This window comes from Poecile atricapillus, chromosome 14 (assembly GCF_030490865.1).
Source record: "Poecile atricapillus isolate bPoeAtr1 chromosome 14, bPoeAtr1.hap1, whole genome shotgun sequence".
NCBI classification, from domain to species: domain Eukaryota; kingdom Metazoa; phylum Chordata; class Aves; order Passeriformes; family Paridae; genus Poecile; species Poecile atricapillus.
Window position 1 is genome coordinate 15,110,565 of NC_081262.1, and position 24,856 is coordinate 15,135,420.

Genomic DNA, 24,856 nt, shown 5'->3' on the forward strand with positions numbered 1-24,856 from the left:
GTGGGCAGGCCCTGGCACAGATTCCCAGAGGAGCTGTGGCTGCTCCTGGATCCCTGGAAATGTTCAAGGCCAGTCTGGATGAAGCTTGGGGAAACCAGGGATAGTGGAAGGTGTCCCTGCCTGTGGCTGGGAGGAATGAGATGATGATGAAGAAGATGAAGAAGACAAAGAAGATGAAGAAGATGAAGATGAGGTTGATGATGATGATGAGGTTGATAATGATGATGAGGTTGATGATGATGATGATGACTATGATGATGTTTCAAGTCCCTTCCAACCCAAACCATTCCATGATTCCATGACCCAAGCTCCGTGCACAGAAAGGGGGTGGTGCCATTGAGCCAAGAGCAGACTGGTGGGAATTTCACATTCCCATAAAAACACAGACTGAAGTCCCGAGGGGCCTTGGAGGTGGACAGGGCTCTCTTTGTCGGGAGGCAGCACAACCTCAGCTCCTGCCGATCTCTGCTCCCTGAGAAGGGACACGATCCAGGGAATGGGATGTCTCACAGCAGGGTCAGGCTGGATTTCAGGGATTTCTTCCCCCCGAGGCTGCCAGAGCTCCAGGAGCCTTTGGACACCGCTGGGATTGTTGGGGTGTCTGTGCAGGGCTGGATGTCCCTCCTAACTCGGGAAGTTCTGTGATCCCAAAGACGTCCCAGAAGCCCGGTGGGGTTTTGCCTCCAGCCTGGCACCTTCCAACCACGATTCCCTGATCCACAAAAGCTGGACAATGATGCTCCACTGCCTCAAGAGGGCTCCGTGAGACTTCTCTGCAGAGCTCTGCCGGGTCCCAGCACGAGGGGAGCGATCCCAGCAGGACCAGCCCTGCTCCATCTCCCTCCCCACGGCTCCATTCCCCTCACCCTTCCCACACGCGCAGCTCTGATCACTGGAGCTCCCATCAGCTCCAATAAAAATCTGTTTTCTGTGTCCATCTACCTGCAAAGTCACCGGTGCCTACGGAGAAAGTTGGGAAAATAAACAAAGCAAGAAGCCATGAATAAATTTTATAAAAGGGATTGGGCATTTCCCTATGGACAGGGAGGTTTGGGATGGGCTTCCCTGGGGCTGCTGCTCTGGTTTGTTTGCAGTTTGATCCAACCAGACAATGGCCTAAAAAACTTGCTCAAAGTCAAGAGCAGAGAAGCTGCTGAAGATGTTTCACTCTAAATAAGCAGTGGGAAGGGTTGGTGGGACAGGTTTCCTAGAAAAGTTGTGGATGTTCCATCCCTGGAAGTGTCCAAGGCCAAGTTGGACGGGGCTTGGAGCGTCCTGGGATTGTGGAAGGTGTCCCTGCCCATGGCAAGGTGGTAGAACTGGATGAACTTCAAAATTCCAAACCATTCCAGGATTCTGTGGTTGTGTTTTGCAGGGATTCAGGGCCCAGCAGAGTCCTTCCCATGCTGCCACCGACAGGCACAGAGCACAGGCCTCCCTGGATTCCCTAAAAATTGCTTGGAATAACATGGAACAGCTTGCTGGGAGCAAGGAAAACACAGAGCAGCTCCTAAACCCTTTTAACTTGGGGAACAGCCTCCGGATTTGGGAGGATGGAGAAGACGACAATGGCAACAGCCACAGCTGGTTACAGCCTGGAGAGGCTCAGAACTTCCCACCTGGAATACTCTGGGAGCAGGTGCTGGGCAGCATCCAGAAAACTCTGATCCCACTGTGTTTTTCCTGTCAGGATCCCAAATGGAGCCGTTCTCCCTCCCCTCCGCCCCAGCAGCACGCGGTGTCTCTGGGTCACCGTGCCCAGACACCTCCTCCTGCTCCCCACCCCGAGCCTTGCAGCCAATACTCACACGAGGGGGGCTCCCAAATCACCCCCCATTCGCCCACAATTTTTTGCACCAAATCTGGGGGCCCAGAGCCATTTTTTCTTGGATTTGGACCGTGCCTCAGCCCCTGGGACACCGCTGGGAGCAGAGGGCTTGGGTGAGGTGTCACCAAGTTGGGCTCTGACACTCCACGCCTCATTATCCCAGCGTCCCAGGCACGTGGAAAAACTTTTCCAGGTTTCACTTCCAAATTCCTCCCCCTTTTTTTTTTTATTGGGCAGTGCCTGCAAGCAGAGCTGGCAGGAATCCGCCGCTCCGCAGCCAAAAAAGCTTCGGAATCTTTATTGCCATTGGCTTTGAGATGCCCTAAAGCCAAGCTTTTACAAGGTAAAATCCAATAAAAGGCAGCCAGCTACAGCTCTCCTTTGTTAGCAGCAAGGCTGTAATTATCCCAATTCGCCTTTATGGGACTGATTGGGGACACACTCCATGTGATCCCTGGATTTTCTCCCTGCTGACTGCCTCAGGTTTTCCCCCAGCTCCCATCACGGCAAAATCCAAGGGCTGACAAAGCTGTATCCTCCTGACAAAAGAGTATCCATGCAGAAATGAGGGATGAATGGCCTATTCAGAAGGCACTGACAAGGTGTATTTCCCAATTTTAGAACTTCTTGTGGAACAACGAAGCAGGATTCGACAGGGAGCTGACAGGGACAGCTCAATCCCTGCTGGATTTGGACACTTTGCTGTAATTCTGATTTGGCGTTGCACGGCTGAGGTTGTTTTAGCTGAGTCCTGGGGTTTTTTTTTTTGGGAAGAAAATAAGTCTCAGCCTAAAATAGGGGGGAGTTAAAGCGCAGGAGTGGAGAGAAAATGAAGCAGCAGGACTCTGGAGGGTTGTTTGTCATGGTGCTGAGCAGTGCTTAATCCTGGGAAATGCTGCAGAGCTTCTTGTCCTGCCTTTGGGTGGCTCTGCCTTCCCTCCCCATTCCCAATCGGACAGACCATGGAAGAGAGGAGGAGCGGCTTTAAAAATAACCCTGACCTGGTCATGACCCTGCAGGGAAGGTTTTGGGGGAGCCTTTGATCCCAGAAAAACAGACCCTGGCCTTGTTGGGATGCGTTTCCTGCGCCTGACACAGAGGTGACACGAGAAGTTCCCGAGCACACCTTGAGAAAAGAGTGGAAAATCCCCATTTTTTCCAAGAAGGAAAAGCTTTTTTTGTCAGGGTGACCAAGTGGAGATGCTCCCACGTCTCATCTCCCTGGCCCATAGCACAGGCCCTTTGCTCCCAAACTGTCCTCAGCTCCAGCAGCACCATCCCAGCGCTGGGAAGAATGGCACCGTTCCTCTTCCCTCCCTCCAAACACTCCAATAAAATCCTACTCACACCCTCTGAGAGCAAATTAAAGCATTTGGAGCCTTCAGGGACACTCTAATTTCTCCTTCTTTGTTGCTTTTAGTATCGCCTGATAGTTTAAGTCTTATTTGAAGGTTCAGATCAAAGAAGAAATTTCTGCCTGGGTTATCTCCAGCACAACCATCAGACCAAAAGTATTTCCATCACAAAAATTCCTCATTATACCAATAATTCCCGGCCAAGGAGCAGCCAGGCTCTGAGCAGACACATCCAACACACACATTTCAGCTTGGCACGCCCCAGCAGCACTTCCAGGAGTCCCACACCCCAAAGGCTTCTCCTGCTCCTCACAGGATCATCTTCAGCCCCATTTCCAACAAGGAAAATCCTCGTTCCTCCTGACACCGCTTGGGAGTCTCCCCAAGCCCCCCCTCCAGGAGCACCCGAACCCCAGGGACCCGCTGAGGTCACTCACCTGCTCGTGGTACTCGATGCCCATGCTGAGGGTGTTGATGAGGATGGCGATCATGATCCCGCGGTTGAAGTATTTGCTCTCCACGATCCTCTTGAGTTTGGTGCCGAACGCCTTCCACAGCTTGGTCACCTTATTCCTCTCCTTGGCTTTCTTCTTCTTCCTCCTCCTCCTGCCCCGCTGCTGCTGGAGCTGGTCCCGGTGGTCCCCGTGCCGCAGGTCCTGCGTGAACTCGTAGACGCCGTTGCTGTCGGAGTCGCCGTTGCTGTCGGAGTCGCTGAGGGCGAAGTCGGGGTCGTCCAGGAGGCTGGCGCAGAAGGGACAGTCCTGCAGCTCACAGCTCAGCCGTGGGCCAGCAGCGCTGGGCAGAGCCCCGGCCGCGCTCAGCCCCGACAGACGGCTGGGTGTGCGGTGGAGACCTGCGGGGACAAGGGAGCTGTGAGCCACCGAGACACCGAGAGACACCGAGAGACACCGAGAGACACCGAGAGACACCGAGAGACACCGAGAGACACTGAGAGACACCGAGAGACACCACTGAGAGACACCAAGAGACACCGAGAGACACCAAGAGACACCAAGAGACACCAAGAGACACCAAGAGACACCAAGAGACACCAAGAGACACCAAGAGACACCGAGAGACACCGAGAGACACCGAGAGACTCCAAGAGACACCGAGAGACACCAAGAGACACCGAGAGACACCGAGAGACACCGAGAGACACCGAGAGACACCAAGAGACACCAAGAGACACCGAGAGACACCGAGAGACACCGAGAGACACCGAGAGACACCGAGAGACACCATGAGACACTGAGAGCCACCAAAAGCCACCAAGAGGCACCAAGAGACACTGCTGAGAGCCACCAGACACCAAGAGATGCCAAGAGACACCAAGAGACACTGAGAGACTGAGAGATATCACTGAGAGCCTCTGCTGAGAGCCACCACGCACTGAGAGCCACCACAAGGCACCTCTGAGAGCCACCACGCACCGAGAGCCACTGCGTGCCATGAGCCACTGAGAGCCACCACTGAGAGCCACCATGAGCCTCTGCATCTCAGGAGACATTGTGCACCAAAAGCCACCATGCACCAAGAGCCACCGAGTGCCACTGAGAGCCACTGAGTGCCACCATATGCCAAGGTGAGGTCATTCCTCCTTGTCCTGATGCTCCCTGGGAGCAGATCCTGACCTCCCTGGCTGCCTGCTCCCACCAGGGACTTGTGCAGGGCCAGAAGGTCCCCCCTAAGCCTCCTTTGCTCCAGGCTGAGCCCTCATGACTGCTCCTCACAGGAATTATTCTCCAGACCTCAAAAAGCCTTCCATCCATCTATCCTTCCAACCAGCTCTGCTTTTCCCTCGTTTTCCCCTCTTGGTCCCTTTTCCCACCCATGGGCTCTCCATGGAGCGTGGCCCTCATGTTGTGTCCCAGGCTGAGGGAGGAGTGACCGGCCCATCCCTCCCTGTCCATCATTCCCAATTATCCCTGAGCAGGCTCCCGTCATTAACGATCTCTGAGCGCTATCAAGCTGCTCCATCCAATTTATCCACCTCTGCCATTTAGTTCCTAATGAGGAGGGAGAGGGAGAAGGGACCAAAGGTGGCTGCAGACCCCAGATCACAGCTCAGAGAGCCACAGAGTCCCCTCAGTCTCCTTCAGCCTTTAATAAAGCTCAGGTAAATTCGCTGCCTGAGGCACAGCGGGTTCTGAAATCAAACACAGGTTTTGTGGTGTGAGGAGGAACGCTGGTTGTCCTGGAGGCAGGGAAGGGGAGGACAGGGACGAGAGCAACTGGGATGATTTGGGTGGAACAGCACCCAGATTTTATTTCCTCATCTTTAGGAATCCAATCCTTAAGTTTCCTCATATTTAGGAACCAGATATTAATGGCAGGAAAATCCTCCAGCAAGAGCACATTCTGTGGGAGCACGGGATCCTTCCCACAGAATTCCACTTAAGCATCAGCTCCTTGAAATTCAGGGGTGTAATGCAAAGGGATAATTTTCCCCTCTCACAGAACCGTGGAAAAAAACCTCTAAGCTCACCAAACCCATTAAAACCCAGCACCATCAAGGCAGATGTGCCACATCCACGGGGTCCCTGTCTGGAGGTGGGGTGGTGACCACTTGGATCCGTTTTGGAGAGCCCAGGCTAAAAGCAGCGGCTGCTCCTGGCTCTGAGCCCTGGAGCCTGGAGCTCGCCCAGCAGGAATGCTGATTCCAGCCACGGCACCAAACCAAGCCAACGCATCCCTCCGCTGGAAAACTGGGATGTGACAAGAGTCAAAGCACGTTTTCCTTGCCTGAATGTCACAGGGATATCACAGCGGCCTCCAGAACGGCCTTGGAGGTCGGGCCTGGCTCCTGGGCTTTGCGTCAAAGCCACCGCCAGGATCGGGAATGTTTTGCCCCTTGCACGGCGTTCCTGCTCAGGACTGAGCCAAGGAGCGAAGGCTCAGCCCAGCCCCGGGAGCAGCACAGGGAGGGGGCTTTGCCAGCTGGCTTTTAATGCTATCAAAGTGTTAAAAATGATATGAAAAGCCCTGGCGCCGCAGATGTCTTCAAAATACCAGAGTCTCCTTGGCTGCCTGCTAAAATAACCTCCAGCATTGCAGGGCACGGGAACACGGGGAACAGGCTGTACTCGGAGCTCTTCAAATCCACAACAAAGGAGGCAGGAGAATGCTCTCTCCCACCACTGCATCCTTCCCAGCAGACACCAACCTCGCCTCCAGCTGGGGCTGGGAGAGCCCGGCCTGTTAATGCTCCTTAAAGCTCTCAATTATCACTTCTGTGCTCGCCTTGCACTGAACACGCTCTGCTTGTTGACTTGGGAGAGGAGAGAGAGAATTAAAGGCTCTTTGTTCCCCCAAAGAGGCTGAGGGAGAGCTTGGGATTCTTCCTCAGGGCTCCTTTGCTGAGCTTTGGGGATGGAGAAATGGGAACTGGGGGCTGTGCCTGGCAGAGCTCCACCCCAGCGCTTAAAGGTCATCCCAAAGCCTGGAAGTCACATCCAGCACTCCTGGTGCAGAACAGACCCTGAGTCAGCCCTGCAGGAGCGGCTGAACGGGAAGAAGGGTCTGGAAAGAGCCAGATCCATGTGAGGGAAGAGCTGGGGGTCTCACAGGGTCTCCAGCTCTGCCCCGAGTCCCTGCCCAGCCTGTTTCTCTCAGGGGATGGATGAGCAGCCTCTCTCCACCTTCCAGCCCTTCCCAGCTGTGAGCACACTTCTGGAAGAGACTGAACAATTCCAGGAGATTTGTTTAAAGCGTTTTGGCATCCTCTGGGCTGAAATCCCTCTGTGGAAAGAGGACACTGTAATTGCATTATTAATGACAACTCAATCTAATCCCAGCTTTCAAAGAACCACCCCAGGCTACGGGAAAATCTCCTAAATCACTGAATTGGCTCAGGATGTCACAGTTGGGACTGAGATTTGGGCCTTTCTTCTCCTAAAAAGGACCCCAGCAGCAAGCAGGAGCGTCCAAACTCTGACTTCAACAGCTCTCCTGCTCCTTTCTTTCCCAGTTCCAGCCTTCTACAGAGCCTGTGTTTTTATCTCAAGGTAAAAACGCATTCTCCTAAAACCCTTCATTAATTTGCAGAGCTGAGGATGAAGCAGTGACTTATCTAAAGTCCTTGCTGAACAACAGAACTGTTGGCAGTAACCTTGCCCCCCGTGCCAAGCTCCCGAGCGTTCGGAAGCGTCTGCCCGAGGCAGTTTCTATAAACAAATCCACTTTTACCCTTTTGTGTGGTCCTTAAAAACAACAAAAATTAACAAAGGCAAGCCACCCAACCCCTCTGTCGAGCCAGCTTTCCTGTGATCCCCCCCCAAGCCAGGCTTGGTATTTTTTCAGCACATCCATCACCAGGGTAAATATTTGTGTCCATGTAGACGCAAATAAACAGTTTTGGAAAACACAGGCACTGAAAAAAAAAACAACAAATGACGAGTTTGGCTTAAAGAGATTAAAAAATAGAAGGATCTTTGTGACTTTTCACTGTTGGAGGGCTTAAGAGTATTTTTCAGCTTTTAGCTCCAGCCACGAGGACTGGAAAAAAACCATTTTATAAAATAGAAATCCAAGTGTTGCGTGTAATCACTGCTCCAGTGGGTGATTTATATGTGAGGGGAGATAAAACCTCACTGGCTCTGCTGGGTTGGCTGTGTCTGTGCAGAGAGGATGGGACAGAGGCACTCAACAGCTCCCCAGAATGCTCCCCCAGATTGAATGGAGCCCCAAATCTGCAGGAAAACTCAGCCCCTCATTTCTTCTGCACACAGGAAAAGTTTGAGGTGTGCAGCTCTGCTCCTGTCCTGCCCTCCACACGTCCTCTGAGCACTGAACCTGCTGCTCTTCCTTGCCAAAAAAGAAATTCAGAGGCTCCAGGGCCCATCAGAGCAGAACTGGAGGTGTCTGGTTCGAGTTCCTTCAGTGCCTGTCTGTTTTGAATGTCTGAGCTTGCTTTATCTCACGCTTCTCCCGCAGATTCCACCTGCTCATCCTTTTCCAGGCAGCATCTCCCAGCCCCTGGGGGCTCTCTGCTGGAGCTGGCAGCCCCAACATTCGCTGGAGGTGTAATCCCAGGGGCTGCAGAGTCCTGGGTTTGGGTGGGAAGAGTGGGAGCGCCTCCAGGGTATCACACAGCACACCAGAGCTCAAATCCTGATTCTGTAACCATGGCAAAGAGGCCTCCAGCAGTGGCCTGGACCATCCACCACAGGAAATCCAAGGATTTACCCACCTCTGTCTCCAGCACACTCACAACTACCCCAACCCCCAGCACCCCACAGGTGCCATTAAAACCTCCACTGCCGAGTCATTTACCCTTCTCCCAGTTATCCTAAACAAAAAAAACCCAGCTTGGCTGCCCTTACCATGCTCTCCCACCAGCTGCTGCAGCTTCCCGTACGAATCCAGGCCCAAACTCCCTGGGCTGTTCACCACGGCCACCGGAGAATTCCCGTTCTTCTTCCCTTTGGGAAGGGGCGCGGAGCCGCCCTTGCCGCTGGGGGAGGGCAGGATGGTGGGGTAGTTCATGCTGCCATGGGTGCCCAGCCCGGCCGCTTTGCTGCCCGTGGTGGCACCGGTGCCCTTGCAGCCCCCGGGGGGCCCCTCCACGTGGCAGTCGGCGTGGTAGACGCTGTGCACGGCCTCGGCGTCGGCGCGCGGAGCCGCCGGGACCTGCGGCCTGGGTGATGCGGGAGGGGGAAGCATCAGCTGCCGGCCGGGCTTCATCACCTCCAGCTCCAGCTCGCAGATCTCAGGGTTGGCCCGAGGCCCCCGCGGGCTCCCGTTGCTGATGTGGTAGTGGTGGTGGTGGTGGTGGTGGTGGTGGTGGATCAGGTGGTGGATGGAGGTGATTCTCCTCCTGCTCCGCTGGCTCTGCCCGCCGCTGCCGCTGTTGGGGTTGACCTTTTTGCGGCGTTTGCTCTGCCAGTTGTTGTAGAGGCGGATCGTCCTCCGCTTCACCTTCCTGAAGATGTGGCAGATGTACTTGAGCAGCTCCTCGTAGCAGCTGCCCGGCTCTGAGAAGCTGGCGATGGTGCTGTCGTTGGACAGGTAGCGCGCCCGCTGCTCCTGCATCAGCTGGTTCTCCCGCTGCTTGGTCTCCGAAAATTGGGTGGCGATCACCACCAGGCACAGGTTAATCATGAAGAAGGAGCCAACCTGAGGAGAAAACAGGGAAAGGAGTCAGCAGGGATTGCACGGAGAGAGGGAAGCTCCTCACTGCCATGTGCTCGGCAATCCTGGGGTTTCCAAACGCACCAAATCCTGGGCTCTGCTCACCAAATGCACTGTCAGCTGAGCTGCTAAATTTGCTGTGAACCACGATCAATTATTTCAGCAGCAGCCCTCTCCCCTCTCCTCCCCTCCAAGCCTTGCTGTTCACCACTAGCACAGGTGTAGGAAGCACACACAGTCCCCAGCACGGCACTGCTTTGGGCCTTCACAGAATCCCAGAATGAGCCAGGCTGGAAAATCTGACCTTTGAGATCACTGAGTCCAGCCTATGGCCCAACACCTCCTCATCAACCAAGCCATGGCACTGAGCACCATGTCCTGGCTTTGTTAAACCTGGCCAGGGATGGTGGCTCCATCCCCTCCCTGGGAGGACAATTCCAGCACCCAATCACTCTCACAGGACTCTTCCAACCTTCCACAGAATCCCAGAATGAGCCAGGTTGGAAAATCTGACCTTTGAGATCACTGAGTCCAGCCTTTGGCCCAACACCTCCTCATCAACCAAGCCATGGCACTGAGCACCTTGTCCTGGCTTTGTTAAGCCCTTCCAGGGCTTGTGTTTTCCATCCAAGGATGGTGACTCCACCCCATCCCTGGGCAGATGATTCCCAATCACTCTTAAAGGACTCTTCCAACCTTGACCATTCCACAGAATTACAGAATGAACCAGGCTGGAAAATGTCTTTGAGATCACTGAGTCCAGCCTATGGCCCAACACCTCCTCATTAACCAAACCATCATTAACCACATCTAAGCTTTGTTAAACCCGTCCAGGGATGGTGGCTCCACCCTCCCTGGGGAGATGATTCCAATGCCCAATCACTCTTTCAGTGAAGAATTCTTTCCTGAAATTTGGCCAACCTGCAGGGAAAGATGATTTCAAGTCCAATTTGTGCTGGTTTGAAACATCCTCTTCTCTTCTTCAATCATTTCACAGCCCAAAAGAGTGTGAAATCATTTTGGGGGTAGAGTCAGGGCCCACGGGTCTGTGACCTTGAGCTCCTGTGAGTCCCTGACACAGAAAATCATCTGTGGGACGTGGGTGCTCCCAAGGAGCTGGTTCAGTGTCTGGGTGAGCTGATGTGTTCTTGGCTGACATCAAGTTCTCAAAGTCCCAGGGACAAGAATGTGACGTGGCCTAAAGCTGCGTCCTCCCCTCAGCTGTGGAGCCCACAAAGGGATTTTTCACGCCCCGGGTTCCTAAATCAGCCAAAGGGAAATGTCAAATATTCCCAGCAGGGAATTGGTGCCCTGAGGGGTGAGAAGGGAGTGACCTCAGGGCACCCCTGGGCATGGCTGGGTCGAATCTGGAATTGTCTGGTGGATCCCCAGGGAAGCTGTGAGGAGCTGGTTTGTGGTGCTGCTCTCCAGAGTGGAATATCAGCCTGGACACTGCCAGAGGAGCAGCAAAGGCGCCTTTCCCAGCTCCAGCTGACTTGGCCAGGAGTCACCTTCTGGCTTTTCCACATGGATCCACCTGGAGAGAGCAGCTCAGGGGAGTGGAGCGTGAATCTCTGCTCATGGCCATTGCTACAGCTCAGAAATCCCTGACTGCTCCAGGGCACTCTCACCCTGCTCTGATCCAGGTTTTCCCACTGCTGGTGGGAACTGGTTTGACTTCCCAAGGCCTCCAAACCCAGCCTGACAAGGACAGGGTTTCCTGTAAGGACTGTCCAGTCAGAAAAGCACTTTTTAAACACCTCCATCCCATGTCCTGCCTGAAATCTTCACTCTGCCTTCCCCTCCTGCCTTAAATATTTCACTTTTCCACTTCCTGGAGGAGGTTGCGCCCTTTGGAAAACCAGAACCTTGTGGAGATGGAATGGCAGCTTTTGGAGCCACCCCCCAGCACATCCAGGGGGTGATATTTTGTTTTTAGGAATGTGAGACCTCAGACAGCTGGATTGATGCAATGAGAATTATTATTATTTAAAGGGTTCCAGGTGAAATTCAAAGGTTTGAGGGCTCTCCAAAGAAATGAGGCTCCCTCAGGCACATTGAGGGGGTTAAAGGAGGAAAAGTTTGGATTTTATGGCACAGGCACATCCAGGTGAAAAGACCAAGAGTTGGAAGAGGAAGAGGGAGGAAAAGCCCTGAATCCTGCCTGGAAATAACCAGGGAACAACTTCACCCCCCCAAGGAAAAGGAATATCTGCCAAGTCGTACTTACTATGATAAGCAATATAAAATATATAAAATTGTAAAAAGAGTGTGCATCCATCACGTAATACATGATGTCCACCCATCCTTCCAGGGTTATCACCTGCAGGGAGACAGAGAAACAGAGTGTGAGGACACAAGTCACCCAAAAAGTTATTAAATATCGATTTTCCCATAGTGAAACTCCGCAGGAACTCTTGGGATCCATCCAGAGCTCCGTTCCCAGTTGGTTTGGGTGAGAAGGAAGGACGGGCCTGAGGTTCCTACAGGAATCTGGTACAATCAAAACCATGAAACATTCAAATAAACCACCTGAAACACTGGCTCTGAGGCAAAGAAATTACGAGGAGGGATTATAATCCCAAAAAAACCCCAATTTCCCTGCAGAGATCTGGAGTTTTACCTAAAGCTGCTAGTTTTGTAATGTAACCCAGAAAATTCCCATATTTTTAACTTCACTTTGTTTCTGCAAAGCCAATTTCCTTGCGATTCCTCCTGGCTCAGCATTCCAACAGCACCACCACTATCATAGTGGGAGAGCATCTGAATGGAAGAGAGGCTTTAATTAAATGTAGACTTGATTTAAGGCTCGTTTTCTCAGCCTTCCTTCCACTAAAAAAAGCAGCTGAGGGTTTAATTAACACCACCCAGGCTGTGTGCAGAGCAAAGCGAGCTCTACCACGTAATTTACACTTTTTATTTAGATAAAACACCCCAAACTTCCAACGCTTGGCTTGCTACTAGAGCTGAAATTCCATCCTGGAATTCCAATTCCCATCAGAATCCGAGCTCCTGCGTGAACGCACTCCCAGTGACATCCCCTGCTCACCACCTCACCTGAGCCTGGCAGGTCTTGGCAAACCCCACAGCTGCTCCTGCCCCCAGTTTTCGTGGCCTCATTCCTGATTTTCACTAGGTTTGCAGGGAAGGAGTTGCAGCGGGAAGAGAAGGCTCAGAGCTGGTGGCTGGAGGGGATTTTCTGCCTGCCGTGTCCCCAAAAGCTGATCCACACCCCCCTCGCTCCCGAGGCAGTGAATTAAACCTTGCAGGGAAGTCAGGCATGAATCCACGAATTCCCTGGGTTTTTTTTTTAACTTGAGGAACAGAAGGAAACTCCTGGATAAGGATCTCCAGGACGTGACCACACGTTCACACAAGCAGAACCCGCAGAGCAGCTCGGGGCTGCTGGAAGGGAAGCGCTGCCTCTTTGGGATTTCTCACCCTAAATTCAAAATGCTGATGTTTTTCCCAGCCAGTCTTCCAAGCTTCTTCCCGTGTGGAGGCTCGTGGAGGTTCAACCTCGCTGAGTGAGGAGGCAGCACAGCTAAAACCAACCAACCTCATCTGCCAGGGAGGAGAGAATTTGGGAAATGTGTCTCTGCAGCTGCTTCCCCGTGTCAGGTCTGACACGTCGGCTGCTTCTACAAACCCCTGCCACTCCTCCTCACACCCCTCAGCTGTTCCACATCCCAGCCTCGCTGATCTGCCAGCACTCAGCACTGCTCTGCTTCCCAGAATTCCAGAATTCCTCAGTGCTGCAGGTTGGAAAGGACTTTGAAGCTCATCCATCCCACCCCTGACACCTTCCGTGATCCCAGGGGGCTCCAAACCCCGTCCAACCTTGCCTCGGACACTTCCAGGGCTGGAGCAGCCACAGCTTCTCTGGGAATTTCATTCCAGTTTCTCTGGGAATTTCATTCCAGTTTCTCTGGGAATTTCATTCCAGCTTCTCTGGGAATTTCATTCCAGTCTCTCCCCACCCTCACAGGGAAGAATTTCTCCCCAGAATCCCATCTAACCCTGCCCTCTGCCAGCTTAAAACCACTGCCCTTAAAACTTGTCCTGCTTTAACAAAACCCCAGAGAGTTCTCATGGTTAACCCCAGGGATCAATCCCTGGCAGGTTTTTATCCCCGTTTTTCCCTGTGGTGCTGTTATTCCCACGGAGTGGGAAGGGGTTAAGCTGCCCTGGGTGTTCATCCGTGAGGAACAGCCGAGCAATCAAACCCCTCCTGCCCTTTCCTGCCTCTCCCTGAGCTCATTTAGAGAGAACAAAGTCCTTCAGGGGCAGGTCCCCTGTGCACAGCCGAGCCTCCCGTGGCCCTTGGAGGGAGAACAGAGGGGTCAGGAGGTGACACAAGGTGACACCAAAGCTCTGCCTCTTACCCAGGAACGATTCCCTCTGTGCTGCCCAGCTCCCCTCCCTCTCTCCCTTCCCTCGGGATGCTCAGGAGCTGCTCCAGCCATTCCCACTGAGGGATGAAAAGCCAGCCCAGGGACCCCAAGAATATGGGGTGCAGCTCCAGGCTGGATTTGGACTTCCATCCTCAGCTGGAATGGATAAAACCATTAAACACAGAGCGAAAAATAAAAACAAAGAAAAGAGTCACCTGAGGGCTCCAGCCAACGCCGAGGGCCAACAGCCCTTGGAGGGATATTTTTGTTGCAGGAAAGGCAGCATTTCCCACAAGAACCAAGCAACACTCCCCCCTTCCTTCTCTGGAGGGTGAAAATGCTCATCCAGCTCTCCAGATATTCCAGGTGTAATTAGGATTTGTGTTACTGTAAAGCAGAGGGACAATCCTGGCCTGCCAGGCTCTGGGAGCAGCAGCAGCTCTCCTGGAAAAGAGGCGGCTCCCAGACATCCTGCGGCGTTTTTAATCCCTGGAGCTCTGGGGAAATGCAGGACAGCACATGCACAGCCTCCTGCAAGGGCTGGGCTTCTTCCAGCCTCATTCCCGCTGGATTTCCAGCACTCCTGAGGACTTTTCAAGGTCATTTTTCCCTGATCCAAGAGCTCCCTGCACACCCCCAGCAAGGCCCTGGTGGAAATGGGGGTCAGAGCACCAGAACTTGCCCACAGCTGCTTTCTAAGCCCCCAGTTAAGGCCTTTAACTGGTTCTGGATCCCAAACCAAGGCACCTGCACGCTTTGATCCCACCCATTTCTCCTCAGACCTGCTGGACTCGTGGCTGCCCCATCCCTGGAAGTGTTCGTGGCCAGGCTGGATGGGCTTGGAGCAGCCTGGGGGAGTGGAAGGCATCCCTGGATGGGCTTTTTCCCAGCCCAAACCCCAGTGGCATTCCATGGAGCCAGAGGGAACACCAGCAGCTCTCCCGGGAATGTTTCCTCAGCACTGCTTTGCTTATTCCACCGAGGAGAAACGACTTTCTCAAACTCTCTTCATTCCCACCCTGATTAATCCACTTAACTGCCCCTCCAAGCCCTCCAGCGACATCTCCCAAAGCCCTGGAGCACCTTCCTCGTGCTTCCCAATCCCGGCAATCCCTTCTCAGTAATTAAACAATCCCTTCTCAGTAATTAAACCCAGCTCAAGCCCCGCTTGTTCACACAGAGCCCTCTCCAAAGGCTCCCGTTCAAAGCCTCCCACCGACGCATCCCACAATTATTTATCAGCGAGATAAGAGGCTGAGAACTCGCTCCTGACTCTGCTGTGGTGGGAAAGCTGCGCAAGGCACAGGGAAATCAGCGGCTGCAGGGCCGGAGCTGGAAGATTCCATGACTGGCAGGGTTTGGTGGAGGTGCTGCTCATGCTCCACGCCTGGGGAAAAGGTTTGTGCCTTGCCGGGAGCACAGAGGTGTTCTCTCACCCCACTCAGCTCCTGGGTGATGCTCAGGTCCTTCTCTGCTCCTCCAGTTCTTTACCCCTTCCCCAGGGTTGGGGTAAATCGTTCCTCTCCCATTAACACCAGTAAATCTCTCCGTTTTGTCCAATTTCTTTCTCCCCCCACCTCAAGAATTTAACAGAAAACTCCCTCAGACAGGTTTGGATTTCACTGATCCTCAGCTTGAGCACTCCCTGAGCGCCTCACTCACAGGATGAGAGAGGATAAACCCCAATCAGATTTCATTTTTTTAGGTCTTCACTGACTCTGATCCCCCCTGCTCTGCTCACGCCACAGTAATTTCATCAGCTGTAATAAAGATGCTCGTCTGATTTATAGGAGAGTAATTGAGGACAGAATCAGATCTTCTAGGCAAGCTAATCAGAGTCAATCTAAAACTCCAGAGTGAAAATCACGAGGGAAATGGAGATTAAAGATGCTGGCAATTAACTCAGACCTCCTCAGTGCTCCCAGGGAGGCAGCAGGTTTACACTGCTTTTTCTGGGGTCACTTCAGAGGTTGCACAGAGCGACTTCTTTTATTGTGTCGAGAAGTTTTCATCATAAACCCTCTTTTCTCTGAGCTCTGCCAAAATTTTTGCAAGCTCTTGGCTGCAGCCGACTGGAGAGCAGGAGGTTTTTTTTTGCCACGGTGTCAGATAACAAAGAGCAAAAAGAATCATCCAAGGGAGAAAACCTCGTTCAAACTCCAGCTTCAATTAGTCAAGGGCTGAGTTTCTGGCTAGAAAGCAGCAAGGGCTGGTGCCAGAGCAGCAGCTCCAAACCCACCTCGAGGTGCCACCAATCAATCGAGGGAAAGCTGGAAAATCGCAGGCTGGGAAGATCAGAACCCAGTGCAGAGCACACAAAACTCCAGCCTGGAGCTGTCTCGTGGCAAGATTCCCCTGCTCTGATTACTTGAACAAACTTCATTTGCAGTGACAGCCTCCCTGAGCACGGCCCCGAAATCAGCATCTCTCCCTTATTAAATTCCTGATAAAATACAGCTCTGGCAACAAGAAATTCCTTCTGATTCCAGGATTGCAGCTGCTGGCTGAGCTCAGAGCCTGGCTGAGGCAGGAGATGCTCTGGAAAACCAGAGAAAGCCACATTTGAAGTCTTCATCTTGACTGACACCTCTAATTTGCGCTCAGCCACTTTTTCTTCGGCCTAAATTGAGTCCTTTGGGGGGAAAAAAAATGGGAATTATCTGCATCCAAATCAATTATCCCGAACCCAACAGCAACTCTGAGGGTGGCCGTGAGTGTTTGGGGTCATTTACTTTTTATCTCCTCGTTCCCCTGGCCCTGCTGCGAGGCTTTTTTGATAATTTATTTTCATCAAATTTATCGAGATGGGATCCAGTGCTATAAATTGTGAGGGGTATTAATTATCCTGATTGCCTCAGGAAGTTTTCTAAGGCCTTCAGCCTCCTCTTCTGAAAGCCTCTTCCCTGAATTCCACCCTCTTAGGCAACATGGATTTGGCTCCCAAGCCCAGTGAATATTCCAGGGAATATTCTGCAGGCAGAGCGAGCTTGGCAGAAAATCAAATCCCTATTTTTGAAGCCCAGCGTCACCATTTTAATTATTTCCTCCCGAAACATCTCGTTAAGGAACCTCTGTGGCCAGAAAAACAGGTTTATTACATTGAGTAACATCCTTTGAACAGATGCTTCTCCTTTCACTTCGAGGCCTTGCTGGGTTTGTCATTTCTTGATAAATCCAGCCTTGCAAAGCAGGGATCTGCTCTGAGAAGTGGCCCTAAAAAAGGGCCTTTTAAAATTTAAAATTAAAATTTAATTTCCTTTTTAAAGGAATCTAATTTTCCTTTTAAAAAAAAGGAAATTATGCTTCTTTCCATCACGTGGGCTCCTGACCTGTCAAATCTGTCCCCAAAAACGTGATCCCTGGGCAGTGCTGGCAGATTTAGAGAAGCAAAGTGGGAAATAAAGTGTGGGTTAAAGCCAGACACATCACTGATGCTGTTGTTTGTCACCCAAAACCTCGTGGAATTGTAGCTCTGGGATCAAATCCCAGCTTGGCTCCAAAGGAAGGTGAGTTGTTGTTGTTCCACAGTGAACGATGCAAGGCCCTCAAAACCTCCCAGATTTCACTCAGCTGCTGCTCCAACAAACCCCATCCCAGCCCGTATTCCTGAAGTTTGGTTTGTTGGGATAACGATCCCGTGTCTCCATGGTCCCAGCTGATATTCCCAAAGATTGGTTTGTTGGGATAACAATCCCGTGTCTCCATGGTCCCAGCTGATATTCCCAAGGACTGGTTTGCTGGGATAACGATCCCGTGTCTCCATGGTCCCAGCCCGTATTCCCGAGGTTTGGTTTGCTGGGATAATGATCCCGTGTCTCCATGGTCCCAGCTGATATTCCCAAGGATTGGTTTGCTGGGATAACAATCCCGTGTCTCCATGGTCCCAGCCCGTATTCCTGAAGTTTGGTTTGATGGGATAACGATCCCGTGTCTCCATGGTCCCAGCTGATATTCCCGAGGTTTGGTTTGTTGGGATAACGATCCCGTGTCTCCATGGTCCCAGCTGATATTCCCGAGGTTTGGTTTGTTGGGATAACGATCCCGTGTCTCCATGGTCCCAGATGATATTCCCAAGGTTTGGTTTGCTGGGATAACAATCCCGTGTCTCCATGGTCCCAGCTGATATTCCCGAGGTTTGGTTTGCTGGGATAACAATCCCATATCTCCATGGTCCCAGCTGATATTCCCGAGGTTTGGTTTGTTGGGATAATGATCCCGTGTCTCCATGGTCCCAGCCCGTATTCCTGAGGTTTGGTTTGCTGGGATAATGATCCCATATCTCCATGGTCCCAGCTGATATTCCCAAGGATTGGTTTGCTGGGATAATGATCCCGTGTCTCCATGGTCCCAGCTGATATTCCCAAGGATTCGTTTGTTGGGATAACGATCCCGTGTCTCCACGGTCCCAGCCCGTATTCCCAAGGTTTGGTTTGCTGGGATAACGATCCCGTGTCTCCATGGTCCCAGCCCGTATTCCCAAGGATTGGTTTGCTGGGATAACAATCCCATGTCTCCATGGTTTGTGTAAAGGATCCTTGGCAAGGGGATTTAACTGATCCACTGCAGCACCATCGGCACAGAGATCCTCCCAAATCCCAGATTTCTGGCGGAGCCAAGCTGGGAGATGATGGGTTTGCCACCAGGGAAAGGGGAGCAAAGCCAGACTGATATCTTTGCTTCCAGCTGAGGGGATTTTCCATCTTATTCCAAATCTTATCCGGGAGGATCAGGGTGCACAGGCTGGGAAATCCGGATGAAGAAGCTGCACCTTCGGCTCAGGGGAAGGACCACGGAGCAGATTTGGGGCAATCAAAGCAAAGAGAGATTTCCCTGTGAGAATTGTGGACTTCTGGAATATCCAGACTTCTGGAATATCCTTCTGGAAGGAGTGGAGCTCAACCCTGACACCCCAACAATCCCACCCTGGGCATCCCTGGGTGTCCAAAGGCTCCTGGAGCTCTGGCAGCCTTGAGGCCAGGGAGCTGTTCCAGTGCCCAGCACCCTCTGGAGGAAGAGCTTTTCCCAAAAATCCAGCCTCAACCTCCCTGACACAGCTCCAGCCATTCCCTTGGATCAATTGTTGATGTTCCTCAAAGCCAGCAGCTTTTTGCTCTCCTGGCTGGGCTCCACTTCAGGCCAGGGCCTGCTGCAGGACCCCTCCTCCTACTCCAAACACGAATCCATGATTGGGGTTGGATGAAACTCTCCCAAAACTCCTGAGGTTTGGAAGTCCAAACTTCATCTAGAGGAGGTTTTGATTCCATCCAACACCCCCAGAGGTCATGGGAGCACTCTTGGCATCAGGGTGGCCTCTCTGCCCTGCCCTACACGAGACAATTCCTCACAACCTTCAAAACGAAGATTTTTCCAAAGGCAACAACTCCCTCTTGGAAGCAATCTCTGAGCTGCTTGAAAAGGCCTGGATATTTTTAGCTGGGGTATTCAGCCTGAGAGCTCTTCAAATGCAGCAAGTGCTGTTTATTTGGCTGACCAAATTAAAAAAAGCAACAGCAACAGAGCTCCAACCCCGTCATTTCCAGGGAAATATTTTCGGTGATCCAAAACAGATTCGAGTTGAGTGACAAAGCATCATCTCCAAGCAGTGGGAATGAAAAGCTCCAAACTCTTTTCTTGCCAAATTCAGCACAGAGAAGCGTTGTTGACACAGATCTCTAATTTAAAGGCTGAACTACTGGAGGGAAAAAAAAAAAAAAAGTCCTTTTGGTCCCACATCCCAAATTTCTCTGCTCAACCAACGCTGGAAGCATGGGCACCATGAAAACACGGGCACCCAGTGTGGCAGCTCCTGAAAACACAGCCCCAGAATGACTTTGGGCACAGCTGGAATCCTCAGACCTTTTCCTTCTGTTCCAGCTTTTTGGCTCTTGCCCAGATTCTGGGCAAGAATTCCAGAATCCTGGAAGTGGGAGAGCAGAAGGTGCAGCAGGAAGGAAGAAAGGGGATTACCAGCACCTCTGGAGCCAACGGGATCCTCCTGGATCTGCCTGGGATTGCCTTTTCCTTCAGCTTTTGCCAGAAGTGTCACCCCTGGAGTAAAGTGCGAGGACAGGTCTTGCTTTCCTCCAAATCCTGCGTGAAATTATCCACTCAAAGTTCCTCGGCTTTGCAAAGCCGCTTAAATATCTCTTCTTCCCAAACTTTCAGCTTCCCAATCCCTTTGTGCTTTATCAGGATTTCTGCGCTCAGGCCTGGCCACCCCGAGTCAGGGAGGTGGGGAAGGTTTTGGTTGCTCCACTGGGACTTGTCAGTAATTCCAATTAAATTGGGCTTTGTCGAGGTGGGTAATTCATCATCGGCCGCGTGACAACAATACCTGTAATTACTGCTCGGATTGTTGGGGCTGGAATTCATGTGCAATAAAGGGATCTTCATATCATGCCAAACCTCACAGTTAATTTAGGTTCCATCTCCTTTCATTTTGTCTGTAATAAGCTAATTAGTTCACCTAATTTGCCACAGAACGTGCCTTTGTAACAAACACAGACACGAATTAGCCTCTTGCACAACAAATGAGGGGAAGCAAAACACGAATCATTTTCAGGATTACATAAGGAATTATCATCCTTTACAGCACTCGGGGATGCAGCCATCCCCTTGATTATTTTTAATTTTTTTAAAATTTGCACCAGGTTCTCCCGTCTCTGACTTCTCCTTGGAAGGTTGACAACTCATTTCCCTGTTTTCCCTGTTTTCCCTGTTTTCCTGCTGTGGTCTGTCCCGGCTCTGGGAAGTTCAGGGTCACTCCCATGGAAAGAAACACTTTTTTTTAAAAAAAAATCTCAGTTCTGGCAGCTGGAAGAGCTCACCCATCCTTGGGGCAGCATTTGTTGGATGTTCTGGAGTGGGAATCTCCAGACTTTTCTGCGAACTCTGCTTTTCCCTGCTCTTGGTTTGGTTTATTCGTGGTCTGAACGGTGTCAAACTGTGCCCTTGGAAACTCCTGGGCACTGCCTGCCCTCGGAAAGTTCCTTCTGGATCATCCCCGTGGGGCTCATTCCATCCCCCTCCCTGCTGGCAGCCCCTAAACCACGTCAGATCATGGAATCATGGAATGGGATGGGCTGGAAGGGACCTTGAAGCCCATCCAGTGCGGGCAGGGCCACCTTCCACCATCCCAGGTTGCTCCAACCTGGCCTTGGACACTTCCAGGGATGAGACAACCCCTGCAAGGGCCTCACCATCCTCCCTTTCCTTCCCATTATCCCATCCATCCCTGCTCCCCCTTCTCCTGGCACTCCAGACCTTTTCCAGAAGTCTCTCCTCTCTTTTCCTGGCAGTTCCTGGGAGGTCACCCCAGAGCCCCCTCCTTCCCAGGCTGAACATCCCAAGATTCCCGGCTCATTTGGGATAAATCCTGAGGGAAGCTCTGCCCAGCAGCCACCTGAGCTTGCCACGATTCCCGCTGGAGATCTTCCAGCCAGAACTCCTGCAAAGTGCCACGGATTCATTATCCTGCAGAATAACGGCTCAGCACAACGGGCCCAGCTGTCTCATCCCAATAATTCAACACCAATCCCCAGGGGAGCTCCCGAGTTCCTAAATCCATCAGCTGGACTTTTCTGCACTGCTTCCTCGGAGCCCTCATCCAACTGCTGACCTGGTCCTGTCCAGCTCCAGCTATTAAGAGGGATGAGAGCACAATTCCATGGATTTATTTGCTCAATGTTCCCTGCTTCCAGCAATTGTTTGGATTTAGCGCCTCACCTCCTGCACTGATGATTTCCTCTTCCCACACCCAGGTTGAGCCGGCACCTTGCTGCCTCTTTACCTGGAATTAAATCATTCCCAGCTCCTAAAAATGAGCCCTGACTTCCAACAGGAATAAACACAGGGGAAGAGTTTTTGGCTGGAAATCCTCTGGAGCCTTTGGATGGCCTGAGCAGCGCTAAAACCAATCATCGACCTCCCGGCAGCTGCCAAAACCATCTGAGGACACGAGATCCGACTTTGCCAGACATTGTTCTGCCCAAAGGGATCGGCTGAAACCTCTCCTGGGGCTGGGGGTCCTTCCTGAAGTTAAACTGAGCCTTTGAAGGATGAGGAAACCAAATGCTGGGATGGAATGAGCACCTGCAGGCTGGAAAACGGCTCGGGAAGGGAAAAGGCAGCAGGACCCCTCTGGAGAAGCTCCTGCTCCTCCTCAGTGTCCTTTCCCTGTGAGGAGGAACCAGGTGGGATCTCCTGGGAACATCCCTCAGATCCATCAAAGAGCAGGAAGAGGAGAATCCCCTCTTCCCTTTATCCAGCACTCACTAGCAGCCAGCAGCTCCTCTCTTCCTCACTGGCTCCAAAGCATTTTCCCAATGGGAAAATTTGGATTCAGATCCCAGTGGGATCTGCCTGAACACCTCTGGATTTGGTTCTGAGCCTCTGGCAGCAGCTCTGTGATCCAGGAGGAGCAGCAGAGCTGGGAAGATGCTCAGAGCAAACATTCCCCACTTTGCAACTCCCAGGCAAAAGCCGGAAATCAGGAAATTCACGGGATAAGATGGAACTGGGAGCAAATCCATCCAATGGAACACAGAGCTCCGGGTGAGTAATTATTCCTTCGTTAATGAAGCTAAAAGGGGAATTCTGCTCTAGGAACAGATGTCACCTCCACTTCAGGGGGACTGAATCAACCAGGGCATCCAGCCAGAGCCAGAGAAATGCTTTAATGGCAGGAAGTTCCCGTTAAAACATGGAAAACACCAGGATCTTCCAGCTGGGGCAGCCCTGGGAAACCACAGCCCCTGGACGTGAGCTCTCCAATGCCCCACAGCCACAAATGCTTGGAAAATCCTTCAGTTACAAGAGTTTTATCACCTGTAAAATCTCCCCCAGTCTGAGAAGCACTTTGGTGCCAAAAGGGACTGAAATTCCCGGGGGGGGGCAGAATTTCCTCTCAGGAATTCTGCCCAGAACGGATTTTTCCCACTTCCAGCATTCCATGCTCACCAGGCTCACCCTGGGATTTAAAACCAAGCCTAAGCCATGGCAGCTTCCTTTGTTTTAGCACAAATTTAAATCTTGTTTAAAAACCTCGACACCCCTTGCAGTTTCCTGATTCTCCAACAATAAAGATCCTGCTCCCAAAAATCCCTGGGATTTATCTGATTTTAGAGGTGGAACTTGCCATGAGTTTTGCTGCCTCAATAAGTTCTTTTCCCTCTTTTAAAATGATTTCAAAAGTTTCTTTTCTCCAAATGCTCCCTTGCACCATTTGCTGCCTGATTCATTTATTCCCCATTTCTTTATTTGTGGTTTCATTCAGGACAGAAAAAATTCCTTCCTCCTCTGCCGCATTCACCAAAAGCTTCCCGAGCCAAAAAAATGACAAACCTAAAACAGAGAAACCAACCAAAAAAACCACAAACCAAACAAAAAAAACCCCAAAAACAAACAAACCCAAAGCAAAAAAAAAAACAAAAAACCAAACAGAAACCAAACAAACAAAAAACTCCCCCAAAAACCCAAACAAAAAACCCAAACAAGAAAAACCTCAAAATAAAAAAAAAAAAACAATGAAACAAAAAAACCAGCAAAAACCCAAAAAACAAACAAAAAAACCCTCAAAATAAAAAACCAACCAAACAAAAACACCAAAAAAGAACAAAAAACCTAAACAAAAAATCACAAAAAAAACCCAAATAAAAAATAAACAAACCAGCAAAAAACCCCCCCAAAAACAAACGAAACTCCCCCAAAACCCAAACTAAACCCACGAAAAAACCCCCAAAAACCAAAATAACCCCACCCAAACAAACAAAAACCTCACAAAAAACCCCAAACCGACAAAAAAACCCTTAAAAACCTAAACCAAACCAAAAAATACCCCAACAAAAGAGGAGAAATCCCCATTTTTGGGAGATCCCTACCTGGAAAATAGCAATCCAGGCGTATCCGATGTTATCGAAGTTGATGGCGCCGTTGTGGGGGTTGAGGTCCCCGGCCATGCAGACGTTGTAGTACTGGTTCCAGTTGATGCAGGAATTCCTGCTGGGCTCGGGGCTGGCCAGGCTGGGGCTGTAGGAATCCATGCTCAGGGTGCACTCCACCTTGGATTCCTTCCTGCTGGGAATGTTGGAGCACCGCTGCATGCCGTTCTCGCGGTGCGAGGAGCAGATGAAGGGGTTCTCCTCCGCCTCGTCCGGCCGGTAGTAGGGGTGAAGGAAGGTCAGGTTGTAGGTCCTGGGAAGTGGGGGGAAGGTGGGAAAGGATGAGGGGGGAAAAAGAAACAATGGGTCATTCCTTGGAGGAATTCCGAGCTCTGAAAATCCTGTGAGCGCGAGGTCAAACATGGGCGTGAAGGCAGGGCTCAACCTGAGGCCTTGGGAAAGGTTCCTGCCTTCAAATCCAGAGGAGTTACAAACCATGAGTAAGGAGAAACCATGGGTAAGGAGAAACCATGAGTAAGGAGAAACCATGAGTAGAAACTATGAGTAAGGAGAAACCATGAGTAGAAACCATGAGTAGAAACCATGAGTAAGGAGAAACCATGAGTAGAAACCATGGGTTAGTAGAAACCATGAGTAAGAAGAAACCACGAGTAAATAGAAACCATGAGTAGAAACCATGAGTAAGAAGAAACCATGAGTAAGTAGAAACCGTGAGTAAATAGAAACCGTGAGTAGAAATCATGAGTAAACACAAACCATGAGTAAGAAGAAACCGTGAGTAAGTAGGAACCATGAGTAAGTAGGAACCATGAGTAGAAACTATGAGTAAGAAGAAACCATGAGTAGAAACCACGAGTAAGAAGAAACCACGAGTAGAAACCATAAGCAAGTAGAAACCATGAGTAGAAACCATGAGTAAATACAAACCATGAGTAAGTAGGAACCATGAGTAAGAATGTGAACTTGTAGTTTAGATAGAAAAGACATTAAGCTAAGTGGTGGGAAGTTTTAAGTTTAAGGTATTTATTATTTTTATTAGATATTAGTATATTAATATATAATATTAATATGTTATATTTTAGATATATTTATATATTTTATTATATATTAATAAAATAATATATAATTATAATATAGTAATATAATCTATTAATATTTAATAATTATATAATAATATTTTTATTAACCTTATTTATTTCAGGTTGTTTAATAAGAAGTTTAAGGTATAAGGAGTTTGTGTGTCACTGT

At 50.8% G+C, this 24,856-nt stretch overlaps 1 protein-coding gene across 2 annotated transcripts in view; it reads right to left on the minus strand.

Annotated features, from left to right (window-relative positions):
* Positions 1-24,856, minus strand: part of CACNA1H (calcium voltage-gated channel subunit alpha1 H) — a 147,640-nt gene that overhangs the window by 68,289 nt on the left and 54,495 nt on the right. For both annotated transcript variants that reach the window (XM_058849731.1, XM_058849730.1), the window contains exons 7-10: positions 23,588-23,900; positions 11,546-11,638; positions 8,508-9,300; positions 3,621-4,036 (exon numbers count right to left, since the gene is read on the minus strand). In XM_058849731.1, the coding sequence (XP_058705714.1) occupies positions 3,621-4,036; positions 8,508-9,300; positions 11,546-11,638; positions 23,588-23,900 (1,615 nt within the window). The remainder of the gene's footprint in view (positions 1-3,620; positions 4,037-8,507; positions 9,301-11,545; positions 11,639-23,587; positions 23,901-24,856) is intronic.